Source organism: Rhinolophus hipposideros (assembly GCF_964194185.1).
Source record: "Rhinolophus hipposideros genome assembly, chromosome: 15".
Classification (NCBI taxonomy): domain Eukaryota; kingdom Metazoa; phylum Chordata; class Mammalia; order Chiroptera; family Rhinolophidae; genus Rhinolophus; species Rhinolophus hipposideros.
In genome coordinates, this window is record NC_138061.1 from 7,923,567 (window position 1) to 7,951,265 (window position 27,699).

The 27,699-nt window shown below is 50.6% G+C and overlaps 1 protein-coding gene across 10 annotated transcripts in view; it reads right to left on the bottom strand.

Annotated features, from left to right (window-relative positions):
- The window catches only part of TACC2 (transforming acidic coiled-coil containing protein 2), a 184,901-nt gene that overhangs the window by 54,354 nt on the left and 102,848 nt on the right, over positions 1-27,699 (bottom strand). For 5 of the 10 annotated variants that reach the window (XM_081073630.1, XM_081073629.1, XM_081073627.1 and 2 more), the window contains exon 1: positions 13,644-13,856. The exons of the other annotated variants lie outside the window; for them this stretch is intronic. In XM_081073630.1, coding sequence (XP_080929756.1) covers positions 13,644-13,711 — 68 coding nt within the window. In that variant the 5' untranslated portion in view covers positions 13,712-13,856. Of the gene's footprint in view, positions 1-13,643; positions 13,857-27,699 lie in introns of those variants that run through there. 10 annotated transcript variants of the gene reach the window in all.

The window sequence follows — 27,699 nt, forward strand, 5'->3', positions numbered from 1 at the left end:
GGTATAGAATCTGACAAAAGTCACCTGGCTATTTCGATGTGTCATGCCTTCAAGCTCTCTAACTTAGAAACATACTCCAGCCTTCTCTGTTATTTTTGGGTCAAGATGTGAAAGGCCAGCTTTGTGCTTTGTATCTCAAATTTCTTGTATCAAAAGCTCAAAGTTTTCCATTATCCCAAGGTTCCTGCTATTTAAAAGTCGTGCTTCAGGTTTCAGCTGGAATCTTAATGTAAGTCAAATTAAATAATTAGGGGCTTATCTCTTCTTTATTTGTCACAGGACATGTTGACGGATGATGGAGCATTAGAAATAAGAAAAAGACAGAATCAAGGATTTCGCCTAAGTGTTAGCCTATGCGACTGAGTAAAGGGCTACTGGTGAGCACACGTGCTCTAGCAGGAATGCAGAATCCCATAAATTTTGCCCAGAATCAAGATGGAAAAACTCTGACGCTTGACATTTCCACATGGCCCTTCCTTCAAAAGCCAGCACCAGAGAGGGTTCATTTGCTTGGCTCCGGGAACAATCCACTGAGAACTGGCCCACTCAACATCAGACTCGCTGACGAAAATCCATCAACCAAATCGTCTTCCACAGCCTCTAAACCTAAGTCAACAGAAATCTTATAACAAAGACACCAGGGATGGAAAAATAGCACTCCTGCCAATGAATGAAAAAATACTCCGCCGCAGAAAAAGAATCAGACACTTCTAAGCACCATTTCAAGACGGAGGCCCCCAACCCTCAATTTCCCCTCAGACACTATTTTCACCCGAGGACTTGGAAGCAATGCCTCAGAAGGAAAGGGAAGGAGAGAGAAGAAGAAGGTATGTGTCCCGCAGAGCAAGGGACTCACTCCGTGGGCACTCCCCTGACTCAGTCGTTATGGATGCTTGTCTGAGGAATGTCCCGAGATGAGCTCGCTCGTGCTATCACTGGGTAGCCCATACTCTCCTCCTTAGCTCCTCCCGGGCCCCAGACAAGTGAAAATGCAGACCTGCTTCCTGACAGGGGGACCCACGGTAACCACAGGGCTTAGGGACCTCTTAAAGACTTGAAACGCTGCTCCCAGTTTCCTCAGAGAATTCGGTGCCCTAGTTCTCCCTAGTTCTGCTGAGCCGAAAAAGGCAAGCGGTATCTGCTGGGTAGGCCGTCTGCAGCTCCAGCGAGAACCCTGGCAGAACTGGAAGGGCCACACCTCACTTTGGCACCTGGACACCCCCCAACTCCACAATGTCCCCCAGCTCCCTTCCTCCTGAAGCAGAACACACCGTCTACGACACGCCTGGACCTTATCTGCTCCCAGTGTCCCTGTCCCCACTGCTTAGAAAACCTTTCACCTCGGAGCCCGTCGCCGCCGTGCACACACACTTCGTGCTCCTGGACCTGCAGCTCCTGAATGAAGCGGCCTTTCTCACTGCTCCAGCTCCCTCCACTGCTCCTTCCAGTGAGAATGCTTTATCTGAAATCCTTCGATTCCGGCGCCCTCCTGGTTTGCTAACTCGCTGTAACAAATTTCGTACAATCTGGTCAGGCCAGCCTTTGAGTAGCTCTAATCTGCATGGCATCTACAAGGCCATACATTTTTCAGGGGGAAAAAAATCTATTTTTGTCTACACATACAATGGGATATTAAGTAAAAGGACGTTGTGTTTCCCGTTAATTAGGACGAGCTGGGAGCCCTGGGCATATGTCCCCTAGTTCTCCGTGGAACAGCCCGCTCTATTCCCGACAACTCCCCTGGTGAGCAGCCTCTTGTGCACTAAACCGTTATCCACATGGGGCGGAAGAGTTGAAGTTCTTTATTAACCAGTGAGGTCCACAGGGAAAATTTTCAGGAAAACCAATTTCCAAACAATCCTAAAACAAGCAGCCAAGCTCTTAAGTCCAATCAGGATCCATAGGTTAAAAGAGCGAGGCCGGCCAACCTCTTAGGCTGCAAACCTGGAAACTCAGAATGAAGGAAAGTCAACTTGTGTGACGCAGAGCAAGACAAAAAGAGACAAAGAACAAAGGTGGGCTTTTCTCCCTTTTCTTTTTCTTGAACACAAATTCACATCTGATCACAAGATTCCCCTTGTAACTCCATCAAAGGCTCCCCATTACTGCCCAAACTCCTTAGCAGGAGCCCTTCACTATTTGGCCCCTGCCATTTCCCTCTGGTCCCCCCCGCTCTCCCTGAGTGCCCACTACTCAAGCCAGCCCCCAGACCCCTGCCAGCCCCCATGCACTTGCTTCTGCTGCTCCCTCCACCAGGTGTGCCTCCTACCCAGCAGATACCGCTTGCCTTTCCAGGCTCACCAGAAGCATCACTTCCTCCAGGCAGCCCTCTGGCCCTGCTATTTCCATTGCTTCACGCCCTCTGAACACAGGTCTTCGCTCCAGTTCCTACAACACCCGCATGTATAGTTTGGGTGCATGGCCTCACCCTCCCCCGTAGACTGCAAGCTCCGTGCATGACAGGGTGTACACACGGCCTCACTTTAGCCCCCAACATGCACACGACCCAGCCCCCAATCCTTCACGTGCAGCCATCATTCTGCCACTTTGGCCTAGTCTATCTTACAACTTGACTGCTCCAATTTCATCTAATATTTTTTACCAATAAAAGATTACACCTGGATATGGAGGAGCATTTCCCAGGGCCCCTGAGATTTGGGAAATTCATACTGTCTCCAGGAAAGCCTGTACCCACAATCACCCCACACCTCTGCTTCCCTTCCACACACCACGCCAGGCACTTAAGCCCTGAGTTTTAGGAGGGGTGGTCACATTTGGAGAAGTGGGGAAAAAACAGCATCCAGGAAATTAGAAACATAATATAAAAAGTTTGAGTACAGACTGGCAATGTAATATGTAAGCCTAGGAGAACGAGCAAAGAACAGAAACTATTATTAAAGAAACGCTGTCTGAGCTTCTGAGGTTTAACACCTTCTTTTCCACCTTACAGGCATTAAAGGGTTTTTTTGTTTGAAACTGTTGAAACGAGTGATACTAATGTATCCTTTTGCACAATGTATCAGCATTTCAGGTTCTTCACCATTCTCTAGGAATTATACTAAAAACAAAACAAAAAGACCAAAAAACAGGAACATAGTATTTCATGAACATTTTATGTATCATTTCTTCTCCAGAGTCCCCAAACACCAGCATGCATTCTTTCCTGTGTGCAGGATTTCTTCTGTGTGTAGAGGGCAAGAGGGTGTTAACCCATTTCACGGATGTCATAACTGAGACTCCTAAAGCTGATGACTGGTCTTGAGCACAGAGTGGACTGGCAATGCCATATGCCCAGGAACTTAAGACAGGTTTGCACTGAGCCAGTGCCGTGATCCACTAGTGTTTTCTAAGGTGGTATTTGCCAACTCTGCACTATTATTAACCATGGAGATGGGCTTGTTAAAGCTGATCTGGGCATACTCTCCCCTCTTTACCAGGGGAGCGACAGGGCCAGGTCATCAGGCACCCCCCCAGACTCAATGCCACCAGCCCCTCCAGTCCATGTAAAACACGTAGGTCACAGGCATGGACCTAGTTCACTAGTCAGAAAAACAATGAGGAAAAGGAGGAACCCCAGTCAGGAGAAGGAACCCATGCATGCCTGGTCCACTGAGCCCACCAACATGACCAGGGCACAGGGACAGACTCACGCAGGGAGGGCAGACACGAGAGACAGAAATGCAGCGGGGAGAGGGCTCTGCTAGCTGCAGCCTCCGTTCAGTGCGCCGCCCAGTACCATCTCTAGAAGCAGGCAGCTGGTGACCATAGGGCTCCATCCTGCGGTGGCCTTGGAGTCTGGGAGCAGCCCCAGACTAAGTTGTCAGGCTGGGTGGTAAGACTGTGCCTGGGAGACATGTGGTCCACAGAGCTGGCTCAGACACTCTTCCCTCGTTTGTTACTAGAACCATTGGACATGAGCCCAGCGTGTTGCACTCCTCCTGCCCCTTTCCTTCCCTGTGCCCCAGTCACCTGTCTCAGCTTTGCCCTGGTACCTAAAGATACCCACTATAGGTGCCCAACACCTGAAGGTTGTCCTAGGAGCAGGCTCGTCTCCCACGACACCCCGATTAGGGCAGGTGACACAGGCTAAGCTACTGAAAGGCAGTTCATAGACCAGGGCCCAGACACCAGTTCTCCTCTCAGTTCCCTCACCTGTCCAGCTTGGCTGTCGGTCCACACAGACAGCACCAGACTGCCCACGAAACTCCCCCAGGAGCTGAAAGCCCACTGGACACAGGCCCAGGAAGCCCGGGTAAGTCACCTGTTGTCGATCAATGGTGATTCTGAAAGCCATAGACTATGATGCTTCAGGTTCTGCAGGGGTTTTCCCCCCAGTTTCCTTTTGAGGGGGGTCCCCTTTATATAAAACCCATACTGAAAATTACCCCAGGGAAAAATCCTACCTGTCAGTCACAGGAGATACATTCCCTCTTTTCTTTAAGTGGGTTTCATTGTTTTTTTCTTGGGCAACAGAAGGGGTGTAGCTAGGGCCACAGAAAAGCCCTTCTGAGGAAGAAACACACTCAGGCTGGAAGGCCCCCCGGGACCAGCCTGGCCCTGGTCTCCTCCCACCCCCACCCCGCACACGAACACACACCAGCTGCCTCTCACACATCCTCTGGGCGCTTCTGCCTTTTCCTTCTCTCCCCAGAGTTCCTTGGAGACTGGTGCTGAGTGATCAATGTCACTCCCCCGCAGCCCTGCCCTCCAGGAAAGTGTCTTTAGGCTCACTTTGTTCTCTCCTCCAGCAGTCACAAGGTCCTCTTCAGAACAAGGCTGGGCTGGGAAACTGCACTAAGACCTATGTGTGTAGATGTTTGCCCTGAAGTAAAGCCAGCCTCTCCTGCCTCTTTCCAGGAGGGACAATAAATACTTCCAGACCACTCCAGGCTGTCCCTTTAATGCAGAACAATGAACAATTAGCAACTCCTACCAGGGTCCTGAAGAATGGCTAGAGGAGTCTCTCTCAGAAGCTGGAGCGCCCCTGGATCCAGATTGCTTCTGAAGTTCCAGCGGGACCCAGACCTGATCCCCATGAAAGCCTGTGCTTGTACAGCTCCTCCCTGGGCGGGCTGCCCCAAACAAGTTGGCAATTCTCCCTGTGAGATTCTCCCCCAGCACAGAGAAAGAACAACCCACGTGCTGAACAAATGTCAAGCTTCAACCCAGACAAATGGCATGTCTTCAGCCACTTCCACTCCAGGACGGAACAGTGTAAACACCTACCTCCTTGGAAACTGACCTCTAGGACATTTGAGGAGATGGAAGGAGTCGGAAAAGACAAAGACACTTTAGGGCAAAGCTAAGACTCAAGGGAAGGCCTGGACCAACAACCCACGATTGGTCATTTTTATCCTCAAATGAACATCCACTACATTTCCTCAGGGGAGAGAGAATTTGGTCTAAACTATTTCACTGCCCTGGGTGGAGCGTGCCTCTGACTGCAGCTTACCAAATGATACAGTCTACCTAAAAATATACCTTTTAGCAAAATGAAAGTTAGAAAGATAAAATGACTACCTGACTCTCTTTGAATAATGACTAGCAGAAAGGCTTGAGTGGTATTTGACAAACGATGTGCTTGTGGGAAAAAGCCGTCTGTGATTTTGAAGACCTGGTGTTTCCAGCTCTAAAATTCTCAAACTCGGAAACTTTACAAACTCCTCGGTGTAAGTGTAGCTGGCTGGCTCAGCAGTTGGCCTGAGATGTCAGCCCCACAAGGATTAAGAGCTACTAAGATCTGCCTCTTAGCAGGGGAGGAGCAAACTGAACCGTGAGCAAAGAGCTGCCCCCACCCCTGCCTCTACCCACCCACCCCCACCCCCAGCCCAGAGCCAGTAGCTGCTGCTTTTTCCACTTGAGGAAGCAGAGGAAATGAGAGAAGCAGCGGATCCAGAGGAAACAAGCTCTTCTCAATAAGGTGGGTTGGCAGGTACAACCTGCGGGAAGTCCAGCGCCAAAAGCTCATTGACTACACAGCCCACGCAAGGCATTGTGCACAAGCACACCTTCCTGTTCCAGGAGTTGCTTTCCTTTGCAAGGACTAAGAATGCAGGAACAACGGTAATCCGTGACTCACAGGCCCACCCCAGCCTCCGCATTAGCCCCGCCTCATACCCATTGAGGAGCAGCTTCCACAGGTGGAAAGAGATGGAGGCAGGGAAGAGAGACCAGCCCAGAGATGGACAGAAGACGCTGCAGAAGGGAGCTGAGCACAGAGGTATGGGAGAACACAGACATCTAGGAAGAGCAAAACATCCAGAAGGGGACAGAAAAGAGGGAGGGGAAAGGGAGAGGGCAGGGCCGAGGTACGAGAGAAGGGGCGAGGGTCCCGCTAACAGCCGAGAGACCTGCTAATCAGCTGCAGCCTGCCATGAATTCTGTCTGGGGGTGCTCCCAAGAGCATGTAGGCAGGGGCGCGTGTCCTTTAAACAGTGGCACTGGCACGATCTTGTGACGCCACACAGTGGCAACAGGCAGGCACAGTGCTGAACCGGTCGTTTCTGTGGCAGTGGGTCGGGTCCTGGCATCAAGCCCACAGAACCTTAACGCTTGAGATCCAGCCAAGCTTCTCCCTGCCCCTCCAAGCCCTCAAGTGCAGGGCCTCTCAGCACAGCTCAGCATGCACGTGCCTGCCACTCTTTCGGCTAGTAAGACATTTCATTGATTCATTCATGCATTCATTCATTCAACAAATTATTTACTGACGACCTACTATGTGCCAGGCACTGTGCTACATGCTGGGACACAAGCATAAACAAGTAGAATGCCCTCATGTTGCCTCCACTCTGATGAGAACAGTTAAAGGAGACCAGGCAAATACTCCAAATTGTGCTGAATATTACAAAGAACTCCAACAAGAGGATGAAACAGAGCTGTGATGCCCAATAAAAAGCCACTTGCCACACAGGGCTATTCTAACCAAAATTCAATGAAATTTAAAATTGGGTTTCTTGGATGCACCACCCACATTTCAAGGGCTCAAGAGACACATGTGGCTAGTGGCTACCATACTGGACGGTACAGATTAGAGAACCTCCCCCTCCTCACAGAAGGTTCTATTGGACAGCACTGGAGAAGGTGCCAGGGTGGGGCAGAGCTCCTCCCAGACTGCTGACAGCCAATGCAAAGGCTCTGAGGCAGATGAGTGGTGCATGTTGACAGGTGACCAGTGTGGCCAGAGAACAGCAGGCAGGAGGAGAAGGGGGGCCGGACCTACAGGCCTGTAGGCCCCCACAAACGGGTGGATTTTAAACTAACAGCAATGGAAGGACTGTGAGCTGGTCTGTTAGCTAGAAGGGAGGGGAAGGAAAAGGAGAAGACAACATTTAACGCTCAGGTTTCTGGCTGGAGCAGTTGGGTGGATGAGGTGCCTGCCATGTGCTGAGATGGGGAACTGTGTGCCGACTGGCTTAGTTTGCACACGTTATTTTGTGTTCGAAAGGAGGGAGGTCATCAGTTCTATTAGGGACACGTCAAGCTTGAGTTCCCATCAGAAACCCAAGAGGAGATATGAAGTAAGCTGGAAGTAAGATATAGGCACATATCTTACTTACTTACATATGAAGTAAGATATGAGCACAGCTGGATAAGTGCGGTGCTCATATGGGAGGGAAAGGTAAAAACTGGGGCATTCTCCGTAATGCATAATGGTAGTTCAATCCATGAGCATACGTGAGATACCTTAGAGAAAGGGAACAGAGAACCAAAGAAGGTGGCCCAGGCCAAAGACCTGAGGCCCCACGTATTGATAAACAGTCATGAGGTCATCAGGGAGGGGACATGGGTCCAAGTCCCGCACTAACCACTGTATGACCAGGGCTCTACAAATTACAACTGCCTATTTTTGTCAAGTTTTACTAGAATGTTGGTTGACCAGTTGTCTGTGGCTGCTTTCGCCCTCTCAAAGCAGAGTTGAGTTGCTGCAACAAAGATCACATGGCCTCCAAAGTCCAAAATATTGACTCTCTCTCTGGCCCTTCACAGAAAGTTTGCTGACCCCTTAATTTAAGCCCTCCAGAGACCTTGGTCTGCTTACCTATAAAATGGGGGTATAAGTGCCTCTTTGTGGGATTAATGGATGTAATATTTCTATAATGGAAAACACCAGAGTCTACCCAGACAAGGCTAAGAGGAAGAGCTTTTCACTCTCAGCTTTGACACTCCAGCATTGAGCTGTCTCCATGTTTGGCGATGCAAATAGGCTTATGCCACACACCTGCTCTCCAGAAACCACTGCTAAGGTGAATTTGTAAACATAAACAGAACCAGTGTCATCTGAGCTACTGCTTCCAATGCAGGATCAATGTATATGAGCAGTTGCGACTGAGTCACTTCTTTGTGGCCAACCAGTCTCTCCCAGATCCTTGTCCAACAAAAGCATTAGCCCATGAACAATTGGTTTTCATGGAACAACTGTTTACAATGCCTAGGTCCTCATCATTAATCTTAGGGGGAAAGGATGGAATTGTTCAACATTCTTTGCTTACCCCGGTTTGCTGCTCTAGCTCAGGCAATCCATCTGTCAAGAACAGCCAATCATATTTCAGGCTAAAGTGGTTCCTAGGCAACCAAAACTATAGACACAGAAACAGGCTCTCCACCATAGAAAGAAACGTGAGGATGGGGGCAGAAGGGTCAATGGGAAAGACTGGCCCAGAATCCATTGACCTTCACGTAACACTTGCCCACAGTCTCTCCATCAGTGTCCCAGCCCTAGCTGCTTGTCCTACTGTTAGCAGGTCCCCATGCCTGTACCACAGCAGAAAGAGATGGCATGACCCCTTGGACAACTGGTAGCTAGCTGAGGGCCTCAGAATGTTCTGCCTTCAGGCCGCCTTAGAGAAAACCTGCAGATAAGTCCCACAGAGAAGGAAGTGAAGGGCCAGCGTCCTCTTGTACACAAGCACTGGGCTACAAGGGCCATGCTGGCCATACGTAGGAATGACAGTGAGAAAAAAGCACCTGCTCTGGGCTCAGTGCCGTTGTCCCTCTCAAAAGTGGTATGTTGAAACTCTAACCCCCAATGTGATTAGGTCATGAGGGTGGAGCCCTCATGATGGATTAGTGCCTTTCTGAAAAGAGTCTCTCTCTCTCTCTGTCTCTGTCTCTCTCTCTGCCATGTGAGGACATAAGAAAATGGCCATCTGAAAACCAGGAAATGGGCCCTCACCAGACAACCAGACACTGCATCTGCTGACACAGTGATCGTGGACTTCCCAGTCTCCAGAACTACTCATATGAGAAATAAGTGTTGTTTAAGCCACATGGAAGCGCCAGTATTTTTGTTCAAGCAGCCTGAATAAGCCAGCCCCCGAAAGGTTCCTTTGAGACTCAGGCAATTTCCATTCTACAGATAACTTTGTAGCTTATTCCGTTTTTGGGGGGGTGTTGGGGGGTGGAAACTCTACTAATTTTGTCCAACAATAATATCCAAAGTGAAATCTGCTTCCAGGAACTAAGAAACTGTCTGCAGCCCACAGTAAACTGTCATTTAAGCTAAATGACTTAGCCAAGGGTCGCCTCAAGAAACAAGGCTTTGAAAGAGATTCAATGAGGCCTAAAGAAAGATTCCTGCCAGGAACCCCAGCGGCCCTTTCTGGCCTTCTCAGTGACTTAAATGCTGGCAATTGTCAGGCACAAAGTGTCCCCACTTTTGCTGCTATCTGGTGCTTTCATCTTCTCAGTCTTTACAGATGTGGCAGCTCACCTATGAGGCAGGTGGGACTCGTCACAGGAGCCTCTCAACAGCTCCCAGACTAAAAGACAGGGTCAGGAGCCACACAAAGATGAAAGGGACCAAATCCCCTTTGTCGTGCGGGACCACAGATCGGAGGGAGCCCCAAACCCCTATTGGAACCACACAACCTAGTGAGGTGGTACCCAAGATTTCTCCCTGGTGCTGGCCGCTCTCACGGCTACAATTCTGATCCCGCCTGCTCCTCAGATCCCAGCTCAAACTTATCAGCTTGGCAAATGCCACATCCCTCTCTTAGTCATGCAAGCTTAAACCAAGGTCTTCAACCTTCCCACTCCTATCTCATCAATCACGGGGGCCTGTTGCTTCATCCTTCTCACTTCCCTCCATCCATCCTGGCCCTTCTATCTCGATTCTCACGGGTCTACAGGGGCATGGGTTTCCCTATTTGTGACTAGTTTTGTAGCGCTCAGGACATGCATGGTGCCACAGTTGAAGCAGGCTGCACTTGCCAACAGGACAACCCCTTTTACTCTCAGATGGTAATGCCCCTCTCCCCCACCCCCGGCTGCCTTTTGGTGACTGGGGTGTGGGAATTTGCAGGAATCTGAGGGAACCCCTGTTACAAGGGTCTCCAACAACACAAAGGACAAAGTAGCCAACACTGCTTCGCTTAGCAGAAGCTGAGCCACAGGGGACTGCCACAGAAGAAAGGCACAAACAGGGTCTAATCAAGCGATTTAGACCACATTTACTGGAGTACTTCCTGTCCCTTTCCTGTGTGTATTTCCCACGCATCGTGCTGAGACGTGTTTTCTGCAGCGGAATTCTCCTCTCTGTTTCCCCTTTTCTATTTGCAAACAATGACTCTGTTGCTACCAAAACTTCTTTCCCAGACAGGAAAGAAGCAGTTAGAGGAGTCCATGCTTTCCCATGGACCAGGATGGGGAGACTTAACTAGCTCAAGGCTTCTCAAACTTTTTTGCCTAGAAATCACATGGGTATCTATATACGTGATGGTTAAAATGATGATTCTGATTCAGCTGGCCTGGGGTGGGGCCTGAGAGTCTGCATTTCTAACCAGCCCCTAGGGGAAGCTGATGCTGTTTGTGGGCCACTCCCCTGGGAGTTGCAAGGGCCTGATCAATGCTTGAACTGCCAGCCTCCCTTCCCCAACTCCCAATCCCATATGCCTTCCTGCTGCTACTCCCCAAAGGGGAGACACAGGACAGGTGATTTCCCTCCTTCCTTATCCTACTGCATCCTGTACAGAACAGAGCTACTGTGTTTCCCCGAAAATAAGACTGGGTCTTATATTAAGTTTTGCTCCATTAGGGCTTATTTTCAGGGGATGTCTTATTTTTTTCATGTACAACGATCTACATGTATTCAAATACAGTCGTGTCATCTTCTTGTGGAACATCGTCATAATGTACTAAATGCGTCCGCCTGTCTGAGAACTTAACTGGGGCTGATTTTGGGGGTAGGTCTCATTTTCGGGGGAACACAGTATCATCCAGGGCTACCAAAGCTGCCTGAAGCACCCCAAACCTGAAATCTGAAGATGTGAAATCCTATAACTAAAAAAAAAAAATTTCCTGCAGTCACTTCCAAATCACCCCCATCTTCCTCTGTCTTTTGGTTTCACTCTAAGGCCCAGGCCCTCCCTAAGCCGATCTTTCACAGGGACCCACCAGAGAAAAAGACGTGTTCCCTCCAGATTCCAGTTGTCACGGAGCACGCCTCGCCTCGCAGCAGATGTGCACCCTCAGTTGTCTCCCTCCTGCAGCCCTGACAGCTTCGTCTTACAGCGGAAGCGCCTTTCCAGCCACAGACCATGTGCTCTGCTGTCTTGTGTATGACCCTTGTACATGGCAACATATACTGTCATGAAAGCCTTCAGCGTGGGCAGAAAAGGGATGCTCTCTTAGTACATTTTTTTAAACTCTAGACGGGAAATGAGCAAATCTGTAGCTAAAAACCAAGCTCCAGTTATTCAGCGAGCAGAGATGGGATGGTAGAGAAGAACTGTTCCTAGGAATTGCACCCGCCCCAAACGTGCCTCAGTCTCCGTTTTTAAAAACAAAAATGTTAGAGGAAGGAGGATGGGGTTTTGTGAACGAGTGAATACACAGTCTTAACCATCTGTATTGAGAGACATTTCAGAAGTGGCAGTTCCAGGGAGAGAGGCCTCAGGCTGGTGCGTAAGGACCAACTCAACCATGCAACATTTGATAAGCAGCTTCCACCACAATATGGCCCATCAGCCTGGGGTTTTATGTAAACACTATTGTCCCCACAGAACAGAACCTTAGGGGACTTTATCCAAAAAGGCAGTGTACCTAACAGAACCTCTCCAAACTCAGACCTCATCCTACAGGATACTGGTCATTTATTAACTCAACTGGGAAAGAGGGAGGGGATGTAAGGGACTGGTGAGCCGAATTTCTAACGGCGGAGGAGAGCATTTTCCCAAACATATGATCCCACTATCTTTTCCAAGTCTCTTAAGCTCTTTGAGACAGGTCTTGAGCCCTGCTATCTAGCTAGCTTGTGTCTGATTAACTGATTTCCATTTTAGAGAATTTTTTAAAATAGGTTGAAATTGTCCTTTTTTGCGGAGGCGTGAATCCTCCCTCCATGGTAATTGCTATTTCTATGTATCTCACAGTACTACACGTGGAAGAAAACCTGGGCAAGCATAGGCTCCCAGGGCAAGCAGGGCAAATAAAGCCTCCAACGTGATCCGCCTCCATGCATTGTAAGATGATGCTCTCTCAAGCTGGAGGGAAGAAGACAGATGATCAGTGCACACCTGCTCCTAAGTGAGGTTCGCTGCTGAAGAAAGAGCTGGAGCCTGGAAAACCATTGAGGCTCAGCGTAGGATTACATCACCACGATGAGCCAGCTCCTCACTGAAGCCCAGGCGTGGGGATGAGTGGGGACGCCCCACATGGCACCCCATCCCTACTACAACACATGGCCCAATCCCTACAGTCTTTTAATCTACACAACAAGGGCTCCCATGAACCGACCAGTTTACCAGCCCCATCCCCAAATCCCCAGAAAATGCTCTTCTCTGAAACACATTCTTCTCTTTGGGAAAGGAGAGCTTGTCAGAGTGGATTGTGGAGGCTCGTTCTGCATACAAGTCTGACCTGCTGAAATAGGGGCCCGGCCGCCAGCTCTATGCAATGAGCTCCCTCCTCCAGACGTGCCTGGGGAGGTAACGGGGACAACCATACAGAAAGGGCAATTCTCCTAAGCACCCATCTAGGAGAAACGGCCCCTTCTGAACACATTAGCTCTGTGGTTCAGAGAAAGGATAGGATTCCTGGATCGATACACAGTCAAATCCTGCCTCGACCAACAGACCGCTGACAAGACTGTTTGGCTGGCTTTCCTAAGAACAGCCAGCGGCCTTGTCCTCGACAGTGCTCGGCAGTGAGTGCACGGAGCGAGGGCTAAGCCCACTGCATGTCCACCAGCAACGCTCCACGCCATCTGCCTCGCCATGCGAGTGGCTGCCCTGAAACTGGTCTGTCTCACGGCCACCAAGCTGCCACTCAAGGGTTCTTCCCAAGAGGCTCTTGTTGATGCCCGGCTGCTCCCTTGCAGGAAATACCACTGTGCCGGGGGTGCCGAGTTAAGATGTTGGTGGCAGAAGGAGCCCCCCCACCATGCACTGGGATGCTGAATAACAGAAACTGAATTCCAGGGGTCACTGTATCCCCCCCCGGGAAGTGTCCTGGGGCTACCAGATTTTCATTGCAGAGGGGGCACCAAAATGCTAGGAGCAGCCACCAGGTAAAGCCATGCAAGGCTGCCGAGAACCCCGGCCAGCCCCAGCTCCAGGCTGCACGGGCGTGGGGAGAAGCAACACTAACAAAGCCCAGGCAGCCTCTCCTCCTCCAGGGAAGCTCCGGGCGGCCGGCGGAGCACTTACATTGCCTCAGAAGCCTCCTGGTTCAGGTCGCAGGCTGGGACTGGCTGCAGGGACTGCGACCCTCCCATCCTCGCTGCGCCCCGGCGAGCAGGCTAGCCGCGAGCAGGGCCAGCGTCCTGGCGAGCTTCCTCCCGCCGGGAGCCCGGGGCGGGCCGGCCAGCGGCCGGGGCTGCTGCACTGCAGAGGGGAGCAGCTGCTGGCATCCGTGGTGGCGGCGGCAGCAGGGAGCTGCGGCTCGGGACGCGATCGGGAGGCCGGGGAGCGAGCGCCGCGGGAGTGTGCGCGCGTGTGTGGCCGGCGCGCGCCTGTGTGTGTGCGTGATCGTGGCGCGCGCGGCTGTGCTCGGGGCGCGCAAGTGTGAGCGTGAGCGCCGCCGGTGGGGTCCGAAAGCTCTGCTCTTAACCGCCCCCCACTAGCCCAGCCTGTGTGTGTGACACGGTGATGTCATCGTCACGGTGCTGCCCCTCCGACAGCATCTTCACAAAGCTCCGTCGCGGACTCCGGAAATGGGGGGAGGGCGAAGACCCTCCCTCTGCACCCACACGCCTCCCCCAGCCGCGCCCCGACCGCCGGCATTGTGTGGCGTTGCAATGCAAACATACTGCGGGCTGGGGAGCCTGCGGCCCCAGGAGGGGGGGCGTGGTGGTCTCCCCGCTGACCACAGAGCAGTGAGGGGTACGCCGGCTCATCCCTCCAGGAGGAAGGAAATGGACTCTCCCGCCCCTGTCAGGGGGGTGGCTGGAGGCGCAGGTAAACAGGCTGCGGTGGGAAACGTGCAAGATGTTTGCAGGCTCCGTCTGCTACCGTCTGCCTCTTCCAGGCTGCTGGCCAGGCCCTGGACAGCTGAGGCCTGGGCCAGGGAGATGGGAGGGCCTGGCCACCCCCGACAGTGAGCCCAGGACAGGCCTCCACAGACACCTTTGCTCACACAATTGCGGGGCAGGGGGCGGTGAGGGAGGATGGGGCAAGCTGGGGAGAAAGGCACAGGGCCTGCTTTATGGTCTGCAACCCCATCTTAGGCCGGAGATAAGTTCTCCACAGCAAGGCCAAGCAAGGTGAGAAGTCCACCTCAGGTCCCTAAGGCTACAACAAAGGTGTGTGTGGTGGGGGGCGGGGAGGGGGGGAGGCAGGTCGCAATGACATGCAATCAAAGGGCCCACCTCTGATTCTAAACCCAGGCTGAGCTTGCAGGAATGTCCGTGACTCCCCATCACAGGGCCCCCAGCACCCACCCCCATTCCAGGCTGGGGCAACCACACGCCCAGCTAGCCAGGCCCGCCCACTTGGCTTGTGGCCCTTGTACATGGCAACATTGAGACTCAGAAACCCTCCAGGCTTGGGCTCCTGGGCCTTCTCACAAAGGCTAGAGAAGGACTTCATCCCCTTCTGGGTTCAGGAGGTTTGGGGGCACACCTGGGAACCCGACTGTCTTCTCTCCATTCTGTGCAACTGCTTTCTCAGTTCCAAACACAGACACTCATGACTGAATTAAAGTGGCCCCTCTGATGGTTAAGTTGAAAACTTCTCCACTTTCCCAGCGTGTCTTCACTCCACAGCCTAAATGTCTCTAAATTGTGGCCAAAAGAAAAATAAAATAAAATGGAAATGCTCAAAGCATTTTAAAATTTCCTCCAACATAATGCGTGTTTTCTACGACTGTGGCCAAGGATACGTGGGAGGGTACTTTTGAGGTTATGGCTCATGTCAGGATTGTTCTAGAGCTTCATGGCGCTCTGACTCTCCCCTGCGAGTATTTAAAATCAGTGTCAAACAAATGCCAGAAAATCAAAATTGTTTCCCAGGACGCAGCAACATGAAATCTCCAGTAAACCCGGAGAACGTTTACTTTCAAATGTATGTGAAAATAGCTAATGATCGCATTAGTCTCTTAGGGTAGGTAACTGTCAGAGGGCGGCCTGATGAGATTTGCTCTGGAAAGTACCTCCCAGGAAGCTGTCACTCACTGTCAGCTCTGGGCATCACCTGGTGGCAAGGATCCTGCAACTTGTTCACCTTATCATTCTTGGTACCCCAAGGGTTCATTTCTCCATCAGAAAACAGACCTCGCAGGCTCCATATACAGTTGAGAGCCCAAAGAACCTTACCACATGGAGCTGAAAATTTCATAAGCATTAACCGAGACTTAATTTTTTGAGGAAAGGGACTCCCTTCCCTGGGTACCAAGGGTATGGCCTTCAGCCAAACTTGTCACTAGAAAAATACATGGGATAAAATGAGGAACCACAGTTGGAATTCACCTGCTAACTGTTTTTTTATGCGAAAGCACAACCCCCCCCCAAGTGTCCTTACCCTCAGTAGGTAGGGGTTTGCAGCAATAACGAGAGGACTTTGAAATGAGACAGCAGTTCAACCCTGACGTGTCCCTCAAAGCCCCTTTGCTGTGTGGCTTTGAGGCAACCACTTAAGCATACGAAGCCTCTGCTTCCCGAGCTGGCCAAGAGATAGAAGGCATCTACTTTGCAGGGTACTGGAAAAATAAAATAACATATATGAAAGGCCATGACCAGGACTCTAATTGGTGCTCAAGCAGTGCTAATTTTCTTTCCTTCTTTATAAGAAACGTTTTCCCCTTAGTACCATAGAAGAAATAAAGAGGCATTGAAGTGAAGTGCTTTTATTTAGAATCCCTACAAGCAAGAAGTAATGACACAGTGGCACCTCATGGAGTAGGCTGACACCATCTCATTGATATCAAAAACACGACAAAGCTCCTGGGGAGAAAAACAAATACAGCCCGGCTGCCACTGAAGTGGATGCCACTGAAATCCATGCATTACGGGTTTGCGTGGAGTCCTGATGGAAGACTGTCTCAGACCCTCTGGTGCTTTGCCCATAATTCAAAACAAACTTGGTTATCTAGTAATTCAGCCTACAGCCTATCTAGTAATTTAGCCTACTATAAAACTACATGTAGAGAGGGTGCCAAAAAATGCATACACATTTTAAGAAAGGAAAATGTATTAACATGTTAATACTCAATGTATGCTGATACTAAAAGATGAATGCAAGTCACATTCAACTTCTGCAATTGCAAGAGGTGGTCAAAGTGGTTCCCATCAGCGTCCAGACACTTCTGATGACGGCGAACTACTGCTTGAGCAACGTTGACCAAAGTGTCCACTTGTATACAATTTTTTGCCACCCCTGGTATATATGTGTATACACACACACACACACACACACACACACACACACACACGGGGAGGGAGAGTGATTCAAGAGGAAAAGGGCTGTGATACGGGCTGAATGTTGGTGTCCCCTCAAAATTCCTATGTTGAAGCCCTAATGTCCAATGAGATACTGTTTTAGAAGTGGGGCCTTTGGGAGGTAATTAGGGTTAGATTAGGTCATGAGCAACCTCTCATGATGAGATTAATGCCCTTATAAAAAGAGAAGCAGGGGGTGGCCGGTTAGCTCCCTTGGTTAGAGCGCAGTGCTCTTAACAACAAGGTTGCTGGTTCGATTCCCACATGGGCCACAATGAGCTGCACCCTCCACAACTAGATTGAAACAACTACTACTTGACTGGGATCTGAAGGGTCCTGGAAAAACACACTTAAAATAAATTAAAAAGTTTAAAAAAATTTCAAAAAGAGAAGACACGTAATCTATCGCCTCCTCCCTCCCCCTACGGTGTGAGGACACAGTGAGAAGGTGGCCATCTGCAAGCCAGGAAGAAGTCCCTCACCAAGAACCTGGCCACGCTGGCTCCCTGATCTCGGACATCCAGCCTCCAGAACTGCGAGAAACAAAAGTTGTTGTTTAAGCCATCCAGTCTGTGTTATTTTTGTTATAGCAGCGCAAGCTGACCAAGACAGGCTGCTTAAGATACAGTGATGGGAGAAACTAAACAAGACAAAAACAATTAAGATATATCGATGGGACCCAGAAGAACTGCTAAGAACAAGGGGGGGAAAAAGAAAAACTACTAAATAAATCAGACCAAGGAAACTCGAAAGAACAGCAGCCCAGGGCCATGTGACCCAGCATAAGCACCCAGGGGACCCCGAAGGGGCACAGTCTCCCCCCAGGTGATGGCTATCCACAAGAGCCGCTGATAACACAGACCACCATGCCACAGACCTCCATGCCACGCCTGCTTCTTTACTGCCTCCTCCTTCCTCCTACCCCCTACTGCACAGCATTCCACAAAGGTTAAATCATGGGTTTGTACAATAAGAAAGCACAGACTCCATCTAAAAGTATTAACATGTAAGCAGTTAGCATTGCAATCACTCATTCCCTCACGTATTGAAACCTGTACTGAGCACCCATTCGGGCCAGGCCATTACCTGGAGTTGAGACTACTTACTCTGTTCCATCACTCCCCTCACGTACTGAGATCTTTCTAGCAGAAGGCACTGCTTTCACGTGGTAAGGCCGCTCCTCCCTTCCTTACTACTTCTCCATTCCCAGTCCAATGTCCAGATCCACCCGGGCTGTCCAGAGAGGGGGCAGAGGCTACTACTGCACAGTATTTCTTTTCTAGGTCAACCGGTGATGCCCGACGCTTCTATCGATGGCCCTAATGAGCCCCGGAACTCCCACAGCCCCTCTGGGGCCTTCTGACCACAGCACACATATCCTAGGACCCTAAAGGCAGGCTAAGTTCACTGCTAACCCTCCTACTAACATCCCCAAGCCACCCATCACAGCTAAAACAACTAGCAATTCAACATATATTAATGCACTTACCATGAGCCTGGCCTATAAATACAGAATAAGCTGAGTCTATTCTCAAGTGCTTACTGACACACACCACAAAGATCAGTAAACCTGCTAAGTCCCTGTAACTGAGAGATAAACTATGTGTTACAGATTCTTAAATCCCTTGAGGTCCAAGGGACTGACCATAGTCAAGAAGGGTGAGTAATCTGAAGCACCTCTGACACCTGATGGGTCCTGGAAAAACAAACTTGAGCAGCTCTATCTTCACTGCGGCCTCGGGAGTCTCCAGTTGCCATAGCAGCAATGCTCTCCAAACAAGACCCATGGACCCCTGCACTGCTAATTAGCCCGAGCACACAAGCTAAAGGAAAGTAGGTCAGATCACAGAAAAACCCATCTGGAGAATGCTAAGAACGTAAATACACATGGAGAGCGGACCTGGGCAGGGTCCTGCTTCTTTAATTCGAAGGCCTTTGCCTCCATCCTGTAACCATGGTGCAGAGTGTGGACAAAACCACGTGGACCTTCTCTTTAGGGACCAACCTTTAGCCAGGCTCCAGCCTCGGATGGCGCTGCAACTTGTTTCTCCATCGGAGGCCCCACGTCCGTCACACAGCTCTGTACTGAGCACTTCCTGAGTCTCCAAGCACTGCGAGAGCCTGGCTTACTGCCTTTCCTAAGATTCTAAGAGCTGGGAGCTATTTGATTTCAGGCCTCACGTGTGGCCTGAGTTCAGCAACCACATGTTCAATATGAGCTTGAGACCAGCAAAACCGACCCGCAAACAGGGCAGGGCTGTAGGTCAAGAATGGCACATTGCTGGTGGCACTTTCTCTGCCCAGGTTTTGCAGATCTGGGGTCCTCTTTCCTGGGCTTCTGATGACAGGGCTTTCATGTCACTCAACCTTGCTCCAAAAGTTGTCACTGCCTTCGGGAAAAAGTCCCAATTCTATGTCCTGGCCTTGATCCTGTCACTTCATCCTAAGTTGGAGCAGGGCCAGGGGCCTTGCTGTGGGCTCACTGGTGGGAGGCACCTCCTCCCAAGTTCTCCAGCTCTCAAATCCTCCGCTGTATCCAGCCCCAGCTCCTGGGAGGGGTCCGTCTCCCCCAGCCGCAGACTTCTCCCCATTCTCCCAATGGCCAGCAGCCTTAAGCCTTGGCGCTTTCTCGCCTCATTAGAGTCTCGCTTTGTGTGTCTGTGTCCGGTGTCTCCGCTCTTCAGCCATGACGTGTGCCCTACACACAGCCAGAAACACATGTGCATGAAACCTGAGAACATGAAACAAGGCTCTGGCAATTTTTCAATCTTATGATGAATAGAGAAAAGGCAGAAGACTGTTGGGTTTCTTCCTTTCCAAGGCCACAGGTATTCTGTTAATCTCCTACGCTCCAACACTAACTCTCATGTGCTCACCCCTGGGAGTCTTAGTGGTTTTCTTGGGCTGAAGCACAAGCTCAGGTAAAACCCCTTCTTTTCCAGAAGGTTCTCTTGCTGTCTCTTGGAAAAGAGCTGATTTGCTATATATTTATCTGCCTTCACCGTATTTACCCATGAGAGCTTTCAAAGTTCCTTTCAAGCAACGACAGCTCCAACGGCTACTCTTTGTGAGGAATCTTCTTTCTTTACCACATTAATTCACCTCTTTTGAGATGGAACTAGTAGGAGACACTCTTGAGTAAACCTTTTTAAAAAAATATACCCTACCTAATGTCAAAAAGGAATTAAGCTTGCAACTCAAAAGAGCAAAGAAGAAACTGGGGTAGAAAATGTGGGTAAAAGTCAGAAGGGAGGAAGTCAGCCTGGAAGTATTTACCTAAACCCTCAATGGAGTAGGCTGGAAGTCTGGCTCTAAGGTTTCCAAAAGCCAAAGCAAAAAGGAAAATAATTGTGACCAGTTAACGCAATTCATAAAACCCAGATTTAAAAAAGGCCACTCCATGGGTGAGCAGGATTTTTGGTGACTGACATTCTCCAGGTGTTCTCTCCTATGGGTTCTCCACCAGGGGACTGTGTATATGGTGGACGAGGGCTTCAGCGCCTTCATCAATGTCCTTCTACTAACACAACATTCAATTTCACATGACGCCCATCAGCTGCTACTGGGCTCCCTCAACAATCAATACAACCAGAAAACAATGAAGTTCCCAGAGGGTATATTTCTAGTTGCCCCATCCCTCCACCATCCACGCTCCCACAGTCACAAGGTTACACAGGAAGACGGTCCTCAGCAAAGCAACGACTTACAGACTCAGTCCTCCCTCAAGTACGGTGATACCTCGGTTTCCCCGTAGAAAGTAATGCAAAATGGATTAATCCATTCCAGACCTTTAAAATCAACCCCTAAAACAGCAATTTGGCATGAATTTTAAATTTTACTATCTAATGATACCATCGATCCATAAAATTTACGGCGTTCGTAAACCGAAATGTTCGTCAACGGAGACGTTCAAAAACCGAGGTACCACTCTATACCTCCGGCTTCACACGTCCTTGCCAGTTGTCTCCTGTGGGTCGTTGGGGCCAACAGACAACGCCCACAACTGCAAAGTGAAACTACAAACCTACGAAGATGCATATACCTCTAAGTCAATGAAACTGATCCCGGGGAATTGCTCAAAAGCCACCGGAAGCATGTGAACGACTGAAGAAGAGAAAGTCACAAGGATGAAGAAGATGGCTTTAAAGAGAGGACGTGAGAATCCTAGATTGAGAGAAGCCCTTCAGAAAATGGTTTAAGCCCCTGTGTGATTATGGAGAAGTGACTATGCTTCAACTGCAATAAAAAATGTGAAGTGAACAATATGCAACCCTGAAAATTGGGCAGAAAAATACGGCCAGGATTCTTTGCACATTCTAAGCATTAACATATGGTTATCATTAATGTCTACATCTTGTCAACTGTAAAAGAAACCCTCTTCCTAAGTTTCGTTTCTTTTTTCAAGGTAAAGTTCCAGTTAAACATTTTCCCCACTATGACCATAATGTTTTGATTCAGTAAGTGGATTCATTTTAAGGGGGCTTTCTCAGGTTAACAATTTTCTTTAGATCATCCAGACGCCTTCCTGTAACAACTTTTATAAACTAGGTTTAAGATCATAGGCAAAAACAAACAGGGTGGCCAAAGGTAGACATTTGGCTAAATCAAATTCTAACCTCCAAAGTTCAAGCTCGTAGTTAGAAATGAAGTCAAGTTTCATTCGAACGTGGGAAGAGAGAACCGACAGAGATCTCACCTGGGCCAGGTAATTTCTTCTGTTTGGACTCAAAAACATAACCAGTTATTCATCATTCTTGGGGATTCATTTCCAAGAAGAACAGAAAATTCCATAAGCACTATAAAAATGTTCCAGTCCTTGTTAAAAAAGCTTAAATATTGGATTTGGTTTGAACGTTGATGTGTTAATCCACTGAGTTCCTCTAAGTTTACTGGTTTTAGAGGTTACTTTGTATGAGGAATAAGAGGCCTTTTAAGGAAAACATTCAGGTGTAAACAGAGATGGGACCTCCCAGCTGCCAAATCGTCTGCAAAGCTGGTTTCTGAAGCCCAACTGGAGAAACAGGTTGAGAACTACAGGTTCCGCCCATCTGTAGTGGGAGAGGGTTTCCCTGGGTGGCCCCAAAGAGGCCTTTCGGGGTGGAAATGCTTTCAAAATGAAAATGCAAATAAGCAAACGCAGAGGCTCCAAGCCTCGGGGTCCTTCCTTCATTGTAAGCAGAGAGAGGGGGTCCCCATCCTACACATGTAGGCAAGCCTGTCGTCAGCCTGTCTGGAGTGAATTCCTTTCCATGCCTAACTAGCAGCGACACAATCTGACACGGGGCTGCCCTACTTGTGAGCGGAGCCGTGAAAACAAGGCGCTGAGGCCCAGAACTGCTGACTCAAGGCTCCCAGACAAACAGAAATCCAGAACAACGGTTGGGCCAGAAATAGCATCCATGAGCATCTACTGATAACATAATTAGCATAATGTCTGAGGGCAGAGTGAGTGAATAAGTGTGTGCGTGTGTGTAGGCATATGTGTGTGTGTGCACGTGTGTACTCCTGAACCCTAAAAATATTTCCCTCTTTTCATAACCATCCCAGGGGCCCAATCTGGGTAATTCCCTCTGCACACTGCCTACTCATCACTGGATGCAGTGAGCGTATAACTGTGTCTAAGGAAAAGGGATTATTTTTCCTAAGTACTCAGATTTTCAGGACCTGATTTGTCCACGTGAAGACAATCTTTCTGTGACAACAGACTGACCCAACTCCTGCCTCATCCCCCTGACATTAAGGAGATGTGCAAGAGACATTACTGGGTTTCCTAACAGCTTTCAGAGGCCGGTGACTTACAAAAGTTTCGCACAGAATAAGTGCATGTTTCTCTGAAAATAAGAGGTAGCTGGACCATCAGCTCAAATGCATCTTTTGGAGCAAAAATTAATATAAGACCGGGTCTTATATAAGACTGAGTATGATATGATATATAATACAATATCAGACCGGGTCTTATATTAATTTTTGCTCCAAAAGACGCATTAGAGCTGATGGTCCAGCTATGTCTTACCTTGGGGGAAACACAGTATGTACTGTTTTTTTTTTTTCATCTCTAATTTAAGCTATTAATCCAGAAAGAGCTGGAGGTTTCCAACTTTACACAAGCATTTCCGCAAGCAGTGGTTGCCCAGCCCAGGAACATGCCTCTGACCCCGCGTGGTGCAGCTCCTTTTTTCCAGGAAATCCACCTCTCTCTCCAGAGGTGCCTGCTCTGACCCCTTCAAACTAGGGTAGGGCTCCCTCGCCCCCCCTAGCATCCATTTTCTCCTTAGAAAGCAGAGGTTTGGGCCGGGTCAGCTCCTGGAGGGCTGAGGCCACGCCTCCCATATGCCCCACAGAATGACTGACACTTCGCCCCGTGCCAGCCACAGGGGAGGGTCTCAGCAGCTATGTGGACAAATGGATGGACAGATGGGTGGACAGACCTGTACTTAGAGACACAGAAGAGAGGGGCAGAAACCAAAATTCTTTCCAAATGAGGCCCAAGCTTAAGGAGAATCAGTGAAGTGGCCCCAGGACCAGTCTTCCCACTGGCATCACACGGAGAGCCCAGAGCCAAACTCTCCAGCCTCCCTGACCCCAACCCCCTCCCCAATCGCAGGTCTTGGTTTGTGTGTATGTGACACAGCGGGGAGAGGGATAGGTTGGGTGCCCAGAAATAAGGTTTGAATTAAACTCTCTTCCTCAGACACCTAAGTCAAAAAGATTACACGGGAAATTTTTCACTTGCCTGAATCCTTAAACTGACCCTAAGAAGATACTTGGCCCCTGTGTTCCTTAGTTTTCTCATCTGTGCAGTGGAATTATTACTAGGACCTCCCTGCCAACATGCATATTGCAACGTTTAAATGGAAAAACATATGAAAAGTTCTTAGTATAGCAGCACCAGATATACACCAAGCACTCAATACACATCAACGGCAGCTGAAGCTGTGGCTATTTTGTGAAAAAGCAAGAAACCACTTTGTCCTGGGAGGATTCGGGGCCCCTGCTTCACTGTCTTACAGAACCTCCGGGGCACCAAGCCCATAGCTCCTGACTCAGGAGGAGCAGTTAAAAGCTGGCAAGCTCCCTGAGATGACCTGACCCACATGGCTCCCTCCACAGCTTTGCTCTAGAAGCTTGTGACCTTGGGCACGGTCTTGACCTCACGGAGCCTCAGCTTTCATATCTATAAAATGGAGCAATACAAGCTGGGGAGGGACAAGGAAAAGAGGGGAGAGGAAGAAGGGGAGGAGAACCCCGTTATCTGAAGCTGAGAAAGGCTGCAGGACCCTGTGGCCCTGCAAAGGCGCCAGGTAGTGATGCTCAATAAGATGGGTTTTTAGACAGAGGCAGGAGCAGGAACACTGAGGTGAGGCCCAGGTGGGCAAGTCGTCCCCAAAGAGCTGGCGGCCCTTTACCTCTCAGGCCAAAGAAAATACCAGGGGCTCCGTGCTGGGTGGGACCATGTGGGGCACTGCACACCTTCCCTCCCCACTGAGTTCAGCCTTGGGCAGCAAGGGAAAGAAATGCCGGTGCTGAGCCCAAGGTCCTAGGTGACTTGTCCTAGGAGCCCCTGCCCAGAATCACAGCCCAGCCCAGGAACAGCCATCCCTGCAGAGTCCCCTCAGAAGAGTGTGGCCCACGTTCGCGGGGGTTACCACTGTTTCAAGCCTGCCCAGAGCAGAAGCTCAATGAATGTTCATGAACGAATGAATGAGTGAATGAATGAATGCCTGCCAGAAAGACAGACTCAGCTCCTCTCCATCCCCACAGCCACTGCCCTAGTGTAGGCCACCGTCACCTCCCACATGGATCATGGTGACAAACTCCAGTGGCCCCTGACCCTCGGCCTCCCCTCTCCATCGACCCTCCCCTCAGCCACCAGAGACATTCCCCCATTCTGAACACAGTCCTAACTCTCTTCTTCTTAAAAAGAGGAGATGAGCTTTTTTTCACTTGCGGGTCCCAGCAAACTTCCCGGTCTGACAACCACTTGCCATTCTGGCCGCCAACCACTGCTCTGTGCACAACCCCCTGTCCTCCCTGCAGCCCCTCCACGCCTCTCCCCACCGCTGTCTGCACCTGCTGGGCCCCTCGTCTTACTCCCCTCATGCTGGAAAGCCCAGTGGAAACGCTGACTCCCCTGGGGAAGCACCCCCAACTTGTCCCGGCAGAGTTAGGCACTCTCTCCTGGGTCTTCTGTGCTCAGCTCTGCTGGAAAGTCTATTATGTGTTACGCTGTGTCTATTTACAGAACAGCAGGTTCTGTCTGTTTCCTTTCCCCCAGCACCCCTGGCACAGCCCATGCTGATCAAATGCCTCCTACTTATCAAGCACTGAGCTACATTCTTTTTTCTTTTTCCCCCTTCTTCCGCCTCCCCCACCCCACTCCAGTTCAAACCGTTGTGTATGGCATAGCTAGTTGTGTTGTGTAGGACACAGCTCCGTGGCCCAGGCTGGTATTAGGAGCCTTGCGCTCCCCCGGGCTGAGGCAGTCGGTCGCCAGCTCCCAGCCGCTCACGGCAGCTCCCAGCAGCCCACGATGGCTGCCGGCCACTCCCACTGGATGCTGGCCACTGAGATACATTCTTTATATGCCTCATCCGCCCTCACAGTCACCTCCCGTTACCTACCAGCCCCATTTTCAAGGTGGGTCAATGAAGGCTCACGGTAGTCAAGTAACATATCCAAAGTCACACAGCTCACAAATGGCGAGGGGCCTGTCTCTCTGACTTTATGCTGCTTCCCCTGCATCTCACATGGGATGTGGTACAGAACGAACCCAGGGCATGTCTGCTGAGCAGACGGAGGATGGATGGACTGATGGAAACAAAGCAGAAGACTGCACTACACGATCCTCTCCGAGGGCTCACCACTTCCTGCTGCTGACAGCATCGGGCCTGTCACTTTACCTCATGAGCTCAAATATAAGAGAAACGGGCTCACAACAAAGGAGCAGCAACCCGAGCAGAGAGGGGCCCTGAGCCAGGCATGTTCCAACCCCACCCTGACTTGCTGGGGCCTTGTCTCTGGCCCCCCCTTCCTCGGTTTGGGGGTCTACGTCTCCACCTTCTCCAGGGCGATCTGTGACCAGGGCTGCTCCTGGCAACATCTCTTTCAGCACCTCCAGCTGGGCCTGAGGGCTTGACGGCACTCACTTGATTTGGAAGAAAAGCAGCTTCCTGAAGTGCAAAATCTAAAATGATAAAGTGCCATCTGGGAACGGAGGGTGGGCTCCTGGGTCTCAGTGGCCCTGGAACATTTTACCCACCGGGCACTGTGCTGGGCACTGGCAGCCGCGCTCTCACTGGTTCCTCAAAGCTCCACTGCACCGTGTGCTCCTCCCTGAACCCCACTTCAGGTCGGGTTCCCTTCATGGCTGCTCGAGGGGTCCTGGGACTCCGGCCCAGGTGGGGTCACCCGCTGGAGCCCTGAAGCTTCTCCAGCCATGCCCCTCCAGCCAGTGAGCAGCGCCAGAGCAGCCTGTTTTGTGCCCCTCTCTTTCTGCCCCTCCTGGGGGAGGGGAAGAACTACAGGGCTGGACCCTGGGTCCTGCCCTCTCCACGCCTGCTCTGCACAGACTGAGGAGTCCACCTCCTGCAGGGCTCCTTTGGAGAGTGAGATGACAGCCTCCCTCACTTCTCAGGCTGAAGCTAACGAGGTGGAGCTTCCAGACATGCTCGCCCAACAAAAACCAGGACACTTGGCAGTGGCCCAACACTGGTTCCCATTCATGAGACTGACCAAGAGCAGGAGGCCCAGGTCAATGGCCTCTGGTTGTCCAGCCAGGATGTGACACCATACACCATATGCAGGCCCAGTTTGCCCTGTGGGAAGTGGGTCTTACAAGCAGGAGAAATACTGAACGATAACGCAGCTGACATCAAGATCCCTCTCCTTCAGGCTGGATTAGAGCCGTCTGCTCAGTGCGCCACCTTCTCACCACACCGTGTCAGCAGCAGCAACCCCAATGTCTTTAAAACAGAAAGGATGGTCCCGACCCCACCTACGAAATTAACCGCTGAGCTGTGACTGGCATGTGAAAGGGCTCCACCATATGTAGGGCCGGAGAGAGGGCTCTGCACTCCCTCTTCTGCCCAGGAAAATCTCTCAAGTCAGAGAGAAGTGCTGATAAAGAGATGGGGGCAATTCAGGGCTGCCCACAGTGGGCAGGGGCTGGGGGACCCTCCCAGAAACCCTAGTGAGCCAAAGCCACCTGCCTCTCTCTCACCCCCATGCTGCAGTTCAGGGTGGAGTTTCTCAGGAATGTGTCCCCTCGGCCACCTGCACCAGCGCCATGGAACCAGCTTCCACCCAGCAGAAGCTCAGCTGAGTCTCCTCCATCTCGTTTTCTTCCAGGTCTATCCAGGCTGCCCTGGGCCAAGTTTCAAAGTTCCCAATTCCTAAAGGACAGCTGTCCCCCGTTGACGAGGGGTGGGGTGGGGGGGTCAGCTCTGAACAGGGATGATGTTTGCTCAGGTTCACGCCCCACCTAGCCCATGGACCTACGCACTAGCCTCTCTGCCACCCCCACCCCTACCCCCAATCCGAAACCCCATGGTCAGCTGTGGCTGCCTTGGCCAGAGTGAGGGCTTTCGACTTGTATTCCTGGAAATTCTTTATCATCAGATTCCCAGTTTGGTTTCAGCCACTTATAGCTCAATTAATCACTGCATGATGCTCTCCAAACAGCTCTGGTAGGTCAGGGAGGAGCGCGGAGGCCGCAGAGGGGCCGTGCTGAAGGAAGGGAAGGCCTGTTGGAAGCCTGGCCACCACGGTGGATAGCGTCACTCCCAGGAGCTCTTTGCTTCGAGCAGGGTGAGGAAGCAGAGGAAGGAAGC